The sequence below is a fragment of the Narcine bancroftii genome, chromosome 14 (assembly GCF_036971445.1).
Source record: "Narcine bancroftii isolate sNarBan1 chromosome 14, sNarBan1.hap1, whole genome shotgun sequence".
NCBI classification, from domain to species: Eukaryota; Metazoa; Chordata; class Chondrichthyes; order Torpediniformes; family Narcinidae; genus Narcine; species Narcine bancroftii.
In genome coordinates this window covers 5020278-5030449 of record NC_091482.1, presented here as the reverse complement: position 1 = coordinate 5030449, position 10172 = coordinate 5020278, and the positions used below count along the sequence as shown (strand labels likewise).

Here is a 10172-nt window from a genome sequence, read left to right as displayed (position 1 = left end):
AATTTATTAACCGAGTCAGCTTGCTTCGAGCAAGTGGACGTTACAATGATGAAACAAAATACAGTTTTTAAACAAGACTGGTAACTGCAGTTGTGATCTGTGAACCAATCTATTGCTCATGAGGAGTGGGAGTTATGTCGCCAATAAAGACATGTGTATGTCGTAGTGGTCCATGATGAATGTACTTTAATCAGGGCCACCGAGGGTTGTTAACTTGACCAGACTTTGCGCCACTGAGGACAAGGACAAGTGGCGGTGTCTGTCCTCGAGGACCCCCCACCACCCTGGCCATCACATTCCTGAATGACCAGTGAACCAAGGCCCTGCCTCGCTTTGACTTTTTCTTGCACTCTTTTATGGTGGAAGGAGGTGGTTGATATAAATTGGCTAACATGAGCCTCGGGCCGCCAAGTATTCGCGCATGCGCAGACTGTCCTCTCCGGGGAGGCGGTGGTGACGCAACCATCGGCGAACGAGCCGCCTTCGGGGGCGTGTGCGCAGGCGCGGCGGCAGACGCCGGCTGCCAGTCGCCCTTCAGGGGACGCAGCCGTGTGTCGACCCCCTCTTCCTCTTCCCACCCCCCTCCCCTCCGGGCTCGCTGGACCGGTGGATGGACGAGGAAATGTCAGCCGTGGTCTGCCTGCTCTCCACCCTCGGTGGCTACGTCCTTTCGGCGGCGTTGCTCCTCAAGTGCCCGACGCTACTGCACCGCAAGAAGCGCCAGAGGTTCAGGTGCCGGCACATCTCGCACCGCGGGGGTGAGTGAGGCGGCCGTCACCTCGGCAACAGAAGGCGGACTGCGGCCGGGGGGGGGGGGGGGGCGTGGGGGAGACGAGGATGTTGGGCGACTCGGGCCGCAGCGGGAGATGGCGATCACTCCTATTCTCTCGCCCGCTGATGCTCCCCGTGGTCCCGGGAAACACAGCCCGCCTTCTCCGGTGCTGCCTGCCCTCCTCCGAGAGTGGCGAGCCCCGGTCATGATGTCCAACCTGAAGAAGCGCTGCAATTCCCCTCCATCCATCTCCCCCTCCCTCCCTCCCTCCCTCCATCTCCCCCTCCCTCCCTCCCTCCATCTCCCCCTCCCTCCCTCCATCTCCCCCTCCCTCCCTCCATCTCCCCCTCCCTCCCTCCATCTCCCCTCCCTCCCCTCCCTCCATCTCCCCCTCCCTCCCTCTCTCCATCTCCCCCTCTCTCTCATCTCCCCCTCTCTCCATCTCCCCCTCCCTCCATCTCCCCCTCCCTCCATCTCCCCCTCCCTCCCTCCTCCATCTCCCCCTCCCTCCATCTCCCCCTCCATCTCCCCCTCCCTCCCTCCCTCCATCTCCCCCTCCCTCCATCTCCCCCTCCCTCCATCTCCCCCTCCCTCCCTCCCTCCATCTCCCCCTCCCACCTCCCTCCATCTCCCCTCCCTCCCTCCACTCCATCTCCCCTCCCTCCTCCATCTCCCCCTCCCCCCTCCCAACCCCCCTCCTCCTCCCCCACTCCCCCTCCCTCCCCTCCATCTCCCCCTCCCTCCCTCCCTCCATCACCCCCCTCCCTCCCTCCCTCCATCTCCACCCTCCCTCCTCCCTCCATCTCCCCCACCCTCCCTCCCTCCACTCCCTCCCCCCATCTCCACCCACCCTCCCTCCCTCCATCTCCCACTCCCTCCCTCCCTCCATCTCCCTCTCCCTCCTCCCTCCCTCCATCTCCCTCTCCCTCCCTCCCTCCATCCCCCCACCCTCCTCCCTCCATCTCCCCTCCCTCCCCCCTCCATCTCCCCCTCCCTCCCTCCATCTCCCCCTCCCTCCCTCCCCTCCACTCCCCCACCCTCCCACCCACCATCTCCCCCCTCCACCCTCCCTCCAACTCCCCCTCCCACCCTCATCTCCCCCTCCCTCCTCCCTCCATCTCCCCCTCCATCTCTCCCTCCCTCCATCTCTCCCTCCCTCCATCTCTCCCTCCCTCCATCTCTCCTCCCCCATCTCTCCCTCCCTCCATCCCTCCCTCCATCTCTCCCTCCCTCCCTCCATCTCTCCCTCCCTCCCTCCCTCCATCTCCCCCTCCCTCCCTCCATCTCCCCCCCCTCCTCCACTCCCCCTCCCACCCTCCCTCCATCTCCCACCACCACCCTCCCTCCTTCCACCCCTCCCTCCACTCCCTCCACTCACCCCTCCCACCCTCCCCTCCATCTCCCTCCCCTCCATCACCCCCTCCCTCCCTCACCTCATCTCCCTCTCCCTCCCCTCCCATCTCCCTCCCTCCCTCCCTCCCACCATCCCCTCCACTCCCTCCCATCCCCCTCCAACACCCCCTCCATCCATCCCCCCTCCCTCCTCCCTCCATCTCCCCCTCCCTCCCTCCCTCCATCTCCCCTCCCTCCCTCCATCTCCCCCTCCCTCCCTCCCTCCATCTCCCCCTACCCTCCCTCCCTCCATCTCCCCCTCCCTCCCTCCCTCCATCTCCCCCTCCATCTCTCCCCTCCCTCCATCTCCCTCCCTCCATCTCTCCCTCCCTCCATCTCTCCTCCCTCCATCTCTCCCTCCTCCATCCCTCCCTCCATCCTCCCTCCTCCCTCCATCTCTCACTCCCTCCCTCCCTCCATCTCCCCCTCCCTCCCTCCATCTCCCCCTCCCTCCCTCCATCTCCCCCCTCCCTCCACTCCCCCTCCTCTCCAATCTCCCCCTCCCTCCCTCCATCTCCCCCTCCCTCTTCCCTCCATCTCCCCCTCCCTCCCTCCCTCCATCTCCCCCTCCTCCCTCCTCCATCTCCCCCCCCTCCTCTTCCCCTCCTCCTACCCTCCTCTCTCCCCCTCCCTCCCTCCTCTTCTCCCCCTCCCTCCCTCCTCTCTCCCCTCCCTCCCTCCTCCTCCCCCCTCCCTCCCTCCTCTCTCCCCCTCCCTCCCTCCTCTTCTCCCCCCTCCCTCCCTCCTCTTCTCAACCCCCTCCCTCCCTCCTCTCTCCCCCTCCCTCCCTCCTCTTCTCCCCCCCTCCCTCCTCTTCTCCCCCTCCCTCCTCCTCTTCTCCCCCTCCCTCCTCCTCTTCTCCCCCTCCTCCCTCCCTCCTCCCTCCTCTTCTCCTCCCCCTCCCTCCCTCCTCTTCTCCCCCTCCCTCCCTTCCTCCCTCCTCTTCTCCACCTCCCCTCCCTCTTATCTCCCCTCCCTCCTCTTCTCCTCCTCCCTCACCTCCCTCCCTCCCTCTCTTCTCCCTCCCTCCCTCCCTCCCTCGTCTCCCTCCCTCCCTCCCTCCCTCCCTCCTCTTCTCCCCTCCCTCCCTCCTCTTCTCCCCCTCCCTCCCTCTCTTTTCCCCCTCCCTCCCCTCCTCTTCTCCCCCTCCCTCCCTCCTCTTCTCCCCTTCCCTCCTCCTCTTCTCCCCTTCCCTCCCTCCTCTTCTCCCCCTCCCTCCCTCCTCTTCTCCCCTCTCCTCCCTCCTCCTCTTCTCCCCCCTCCCCCTCCCTCCCTCTCTCCCCCTTCTCCTCCCCTCCCATCCTCCTCTTCTCCCCCTCCCTCCCTCCCCTCCTCTTCTCCCCCTCCCTCCCTCCCTCCCTCCTCTTCTCCCCCTCCCTCCCTCCCTCCTCTTCTCCCCCTCCCTCCCTCCCTCCTCTTCTCCCCCCTCCCCTCCCTCCTCTTCTCCCCTCCCTCCTTCCCCCTCCCCATGCTCTTCCCACCCCTCCCCCCACACTCTCTCACAGGTATATATTTTTATGTTTTATTACCTTTGATACTCACCCCACAGTGATATGCAGTGTTTGGGGTGACCTTCTTTCCATCCTTCCTATCTTCCTACCCCACCCAATCCTTACCATCTCACTTGTTTATGCTCTGTTTTCCTGGATGGGTGCTAAATAAGAGTTTCCACTGTTTTCCTGCTAGCACACTATAACATCATGTCTACACTTGTGCATGATGAGGAAGATTTTGTTTTAAAATTGGTCTTTCCAAATGTACATAGATCAGCAGATAACCGATAAAGATCTTGTAACCAGAGTTATACACAATGAAAATGGACTCTTCAGCCTATCTTATCCATGCTAAGCAAGCAAGCCCCTTTTGCCTGTATACCTCCAGACCTTTCTTATCCCTGTTCTCTTCTCTTTGGCTTGGCTTCGCGGACGAAGATTTACGGAGGGGGTAAAAGTCCACGTCAGCTGCAGGCTCGTTTGTGGCTGACAAGTCCGATGCGGGACAGGCAGGCACGGTTGCAGCGGCTGCAGGGGAAAATTGGTGGGTTGGGGTTGGGTGTTGGGTTTTTCCTCCTTTGCCTTTTGTCAGTGAGGTGGGCTCTGCGGTCTTCTTCAAAGGAGGTTGCTGCCCGCCAAACTGTGAGGCGCCAAGATGCACGGTTTGAGGCGATATCAGCCCACTGGCGGTGGTCAATGTGGCAGGCACCAAGAGATTTCTTTAGGCAGTCCTTGTACCTTTTCTTTGGTGCACCTCTGTCACGGTGGCCAGTGGAGAGCTCGCCATATAACACGATCTTGGGAAGGCGATGGTCCTCCATTCTGGAGACGTGACCCATCCAGCGCAGCTGGATCTTCAGCAGCGTGGACTCGATGCTGTCGACCTCTGCCATCTCGAGTACTTCGACGTTAGGGATGAAAGCGCTCCAATGGATGTTGAGGATGGAGCGGAGACAACGCTGGTGGAAGCGTTCTAGGAGCCGTAGGTGATGCCGGTAGAGGACCCATGATTCGGAGCCGAACAGGAGTGTGGGTATGACAACGGCTCTGTATACGCTTATCTTTGTGAGGTTTTTCAGTTGGTTGTTTTTCCAGACTCTTTTGTGTAGTCTTCCAAAGGCGCTATTTGCCTTGGCGAGTCTGTTGTCTATCTCATTGTCGATCCTTGCATCTGATGAAATGGTGCAGCCGAGATAGGTAAACTGGTTGACCGTTTTGAGTTTTGTAATTGTCCCTGTAATTGTCTAATTAATTGTCAAAGTTCATGAAGAAGATGCCCCTCTGGTTAAACCTTAACCTTTTGAACTCTGGCCATTTTTAACCTTCCTTAATATATACTCCGGACTGGGTCCATGGGTAAACTACAGTATAAAAACCATTATGAACCAGCTGGTGGGTTGGGTATAAAGTCAGTCCCTGAAACCTGGACACAGAGAGAATATGCACTTGTTGGTAGTCCCTGAAAACTGGGGCATCGAGTCCAAAGGATTAAATTTTTGCCTTCTTTAGATTCCCCTATCCTGGAAAAAAGACAATGACTCTTTAAGTTATCTCTACCAACTCCTGATTATGTATATCTCTATTAGATCCTCCTCAGCCTCCTATGTGCCAGGTAAAAAAAAAGTCCCAGCATATCAAAATCATTGTGAGGTTATTTCCATATACATAGTGCAATGTACAGATTCACTAAAATTCTTCCTTGCTGCAGCCAAACAGATAGGTAAGATACACCACTATACAATTGTAAAAATTAAATTACCATAATAAAACAAGACTGAAACAGGGATAATAAAGTTCAAGTTTATTATTATCCGATAATACAACCTGACGAAACACCATTCTTCAATCCTCAGTACAAAAACATGCAAGCATACATACGGACAAACATATGCAGGATGTATATACAAATGCATGAGTAAATATTGTTAATAAAGAGTGGAATCTAGGAGGGTTTGTTTGAACAGTTCATAGTAATTCAGTATTCTCACTGCATTTGGGAAGAACCTGTTTCTTAGCCTGGTGGTTCTGGCTCTAATATCAGTTAGAGCAAATGTGAGCCCCAAATCCCAGAAACATCTTGGGTTTATGTTCAGAGATTGCTGAAGACAGACAGGCTGGCTGTGAAAGATGTATTTATCATTGGTTTGTTGAGTTGAAGGGGAGGAATGCCGTGTGATGTCCAAAGTTGCTCATCTTACTCTGCTTGACCATGGAGAGCAAGGATGGCTGCATCGCACATGGAGCCAAGCCTTTCCCAATGCAAATTCCCATCACGGTTTGGGCTCAACTCGCAATGATGATTACTTGTTCAAAGAGCCAGTCAGCGCCCAAAGAACTTAAAGCAAGGTGAGGGATATTGGGATGACAAATCAACCACTGTCACAGCGCTCTGCTGGAGAAACCAGTGTGTGCATTTCACCCAAGTGAAGTTGTCCAGTTTCTGACTCCATCCTGGAGCAAAACCACTCCACCCTATCCTCCCCACAACTAACACTGCTTGGCTCTGACTTGTTAGAATAGTACCAAACATGGAGTGTTTAATGTTTGCTCCCCTCGCATTAGATTTATTTCACCATGAACAGATTCCAATGTTCATTAACTTTAGTGGGCTGTGGCAATTTGTGATTGCAATCGCTAATCAGTAACTCAATGCAATAGCCTGTGTGTGTGTGTATGAGATATCTAATCAGATCTATGATATTGATTCTTAGCCATTTTAAATTAGTATTAGGTTGAATAGAATATTACATGGTTAACAACCCACAGATGTAAATGTGGAAAGTTTGTTTATTTTTCAGATTTGTGGTCCTACGTGGAATGAAATATATGGATGGCTTTTTCTCAGACCGACAGCACAGTAACGGCCATTTTCAGCTCACCAACCTATGCCGCCCAATTACACCCAATTGACCTGCAGCCCCCAGTATATTTTTTGTATGGTGGAGGAAACAGGAGCACATGGAGGAAAGCACAGGATTCAAACCCCATTCCCAGTCACTGGTGTGTGTAACAGTGTTGCACGAACCACTTTGCTAACTGTGTTGCCCTATTTATGTACCAAACAAACAAAAAAAATAGCTGTTTAAGTTGTGTTTGGCTTTGCTTGTTCAGGTGCTTCTCGGGGTACATTTTTAAACAGGATTCTACATCCCTAACCCCCTCAGACCACAAGCTCCAAGCAGACCCTAATCCTAACTTTTACAACCATAAATTCAAAGTCTACCCTAGCCCTGACCTTTTGACCCAAAGCCTCCACAATGATATGGGTGAAAACAGCACTTGATTCTTCCTTTTACTTTCCACTGGAAGTTAGATGCAAGTTTATCACCTCCTTCTGAGTGAAAACAGAAAATGCTAGAATCAATAAGTAAGTCATGTAGCATCAGTAGGGAGAGAAAGGATTTGCTTTTCCACTTGAGGTTCTTTGTTTCTGTCTAATGCCTGACCCACTAGATGCTTCCAGCATCTTCTGCTTTTATTTAGGATTTACAACATCTGAAGTTTTTGGGTGTCTGGAAGATGAAGTAAGTGCTTCCGTTCTGATCGTCTTGATCCATCATCTTTTATGGAGAAGATAATTTGCTGCCAACCTGTACCTTTGTAAGTTCCTTCCAAGTCTGAACTCTTGGCTGTAGTCCACTGGGCTAATACCACAGAGTGCTGGAGAAACTCAGCAGGTCACACAGATCTGTAAGAAGTAAAAGGCGACTCTCGTTTCGGGTCTGACTTTTTACTTCCTATGGATGTTGCGTGATCTGCTGAGTTTCTCCAGCACTTTTGTGTTTTGCATTAGACCCTGCATCTACAGATTTTACCACTTCTGCCAACAATGCTTGGGTCACCCACACTGTATCAGTTATAAATCTCCTCTTTAAAAATCATTCTGACTGCAATTTTGACTCCTCCTCCAATTCTTTGGCTTTTTTTAAAAAAATGATGGATTTGGACTTAAAACCAAAGTGGAACATTTTTTTGTGTTAAATTTGCTGAGTTTTTTTTCTCAGGCCACTGACCACACATTATGCTTCTAGAAGTTACTCAAAGAACAGTCAGTACTGTGGTTGACCTTGAACTTTAGACAGACCTGTGACTAGCACCAGTCAATCATGGCAATTAAAGGTTGCCTCACTGTCCTGATAGAAGAGCCCATCCCTATCAGAATGAATAACTAATGGGCTAGCTTGGGCTGATCAGAGTGGCAGTGTGCTGCAATCAACTGAGCCAATTGTGGAGCTTTTAAGGAGATAGTTTTAGAGAAAATGCATATTCTAGTTATCATTTTCCAAAAAGACTTGTTTCTATATGAATGCACTGTTTAAGGAGACATGGAACAGGAAAGGTCCTGGCCCAAAATGTTGATGGGTTCTTCTATCAGGACGGTGGTGCAACCTTTAATAGCTACGATTAGCAGGTAATAGTCGGAGGTTTGTCAGTATTCAAGGACAACTTCAGTACTGACTGCTCTTTGAGTAAATGATAGCAACAGAATGATCAGTGGCCTTTGGACCAGTGTCCTAAGAAAAAATTCCACAAGTAACCGCTCAACAAATTTAACTCAGAATGTCCCACTTTGGTTTATAAGAGTTCAAATGCTTTATTTTTTTTAAAAAGCCAGAAGAATTGGAGGAAGGGTCAAAATTGCAGTCAGAATGATGATTTCCAAAGAGGAGAGTCACTAAGATTTATAACTGATTCAGTGTGTGGTAAGAAGCAAGAGAATCTGCAGATGCGACAATCTAGTGCAATACCCAAAAATGCTGGCGACTCAGCAGGTCATGCTGCATCTATCTATAGGAAGTAAAAAAGCAGTCAATGAGGCGCTCAAACCCCAAATGTGAATTGCATTTTACTTCCTACAGATGCTGTGTGACCTGCTGAGTTTCTTGTGTATAGCAATGATGGTATTACCCCAGTGGGCTACAGCCAAGAGTTCAGTCAAGGAAGGATTGGCATTTGTGTATTGATGTTCTTTTGAGGAAGTTGGTCTCTAGATTTTACTCTTTAAACATGTCAACATTGGGAAATTCCATTGAAAAATAATGATGTTTGGTCTCAGCATTTTAAAATCAGATTTTTTATTTTTCTGTCCAATGACTCATCTTACTGTGGTGAATTAATACAACCTCTGGCAAGGGAAAAAAAGGTGTCTAGTTGACAAAGCAAATTCCATCATGACCAGTAATGTGGATCAGTGGCACAACTCTCCTGCCTTTTCATCAATAACCCCTTGGGATCTGTTGTTTGGTCCTAACTATTAAGTTCCACGTGAAAGGCAGATTTTGCAACATCTGAACTGTATTTTTTGCACATCTCTCACAGTGAGACCTCAATCCACAATGTTCTTCTGAGGCAGTCCTTCTGGAGCTTCCTCTTTGGCTCTGTGTATATTGAGGTGGCTGATGAGGACAAGGCAGGAATAGCTGGATGAATGGTCTATGAAGCCACTTACTCTGAGTTCCTGTGTCCATCCAATACATTGTCTGGAGGTTCCCAATATCATTCTCAATGTTCCTTCTGTACCAGAGATTCCAGGAAGTCAGTAGGGATGTTCCATTTTTTGGTTTTTGAAGTCTTTGCAAACATCCTGGAATCTTTTCCTCTTTCCACTTTGTAGACTCTCCTCAAAATAGCGCAGCGGTTAGCTAAACTGTGCTAGCGACTAACCCGAGGTCTAATTTGGCAAGGTCTGTAAGGAGTTTGTATGTTCTCCCTGTGTCCCACACTCCAAAATGTATGGGGTTTTAGTTTAATTGGATGTAATTGTGTGGCACGGGTCTCAATGGCAGGAATCTGCTTCTGAATTTTAAATAATAGAAAATAGGGTGCCTGTTTCGGAAAGCTGCTGTCAGCATGAGAACAATGTAGCCTGATCAGGCCATGGGGCCTGAATGTTGGGCATGTTGTCTAGGAGCGGACATTGACAGTTATGTGCTTATCCTTCCAGTTAATTTGGAGTCAGCATTGCTGGGATCTTTCCAGGTGGGACCATAAGTACCACATCAGAAGATCTGATCTTCAAACATTCTTTTTCTCCAATTGATCAAAGACTGGGCTGGCACGTTTGAAGGTGATATAACTACTCTCACTGAGAGGTGGGAAGTGATGAGCAGGTTCAGGGAACTTTTATTGTCATCTACACAAAACATCCAAAGGTTGCTCTACCCTCTGTGCCACCTTAAAGGCCCAGCATTGAAGCTGACTCCGTGGCTGTCAGCAGCCAGGTTAACGAGGCAATGGGCAACATCAAGAGTTCAATTAATAACTCATTTATGTTCCAAGTTGGGAATAATATCACGTTTAAAAACTGAGCCACACACCCAGTGTAAGTGAAAAATAATCCTGAGCCTGAAATATTTTGTTTTCCCTTTTAACAGGTGCAGGAGAGAATCTGGAAAATACAATGGCAGCCTTCAGGCAGTAAGTAGAGTCATCTCTCCAGCGCTCTTTCAGATCTTTGATTACAGTGTGTATCAGGATACTAAATTGATGTCACTCATGTATCTGGATTGAACTAC

General features: G+C 50.9%; 1 protein-coding gene across 3 annotated transcripts in view; it reads left to right on the top strand.

The window, feature by feature from the left end:
- Positions 1 to 470: 470 nt before the first annotated feature.
- The window catches only part of gdpd1 (glycerophosphodiester phosphodiesterase domain containing 1), a 42733-nt gene continuing 33031 nt past the window's right edge, over positions 471 to 10172 (top strand). Inside the window, exons 1-3 of one of the 3 annotated variants that reach the window (XM_069910467.1) lie at positions 677 to 758; positions 6456 to 6657; positions 10032 to 10074. In XM_069910467.1, coding sequence (XP_069766568.1) covers positions 6543 to 6657; positions 10032 to 10074 — 158 coding nt within the window. In that variant the 5' untranslated portion in view covers positions 677 to 758; positions 6456 to 6542. Of the gene's footprint in view, positions 759 to 6455; positions 6658 to 10031; positions 10075 to 10172 lie in introns of all 3 variants that reach the window. The other 2 variants (XM_069910466.1, XM_069910468.1) reach the window with 2 other exon arrangements.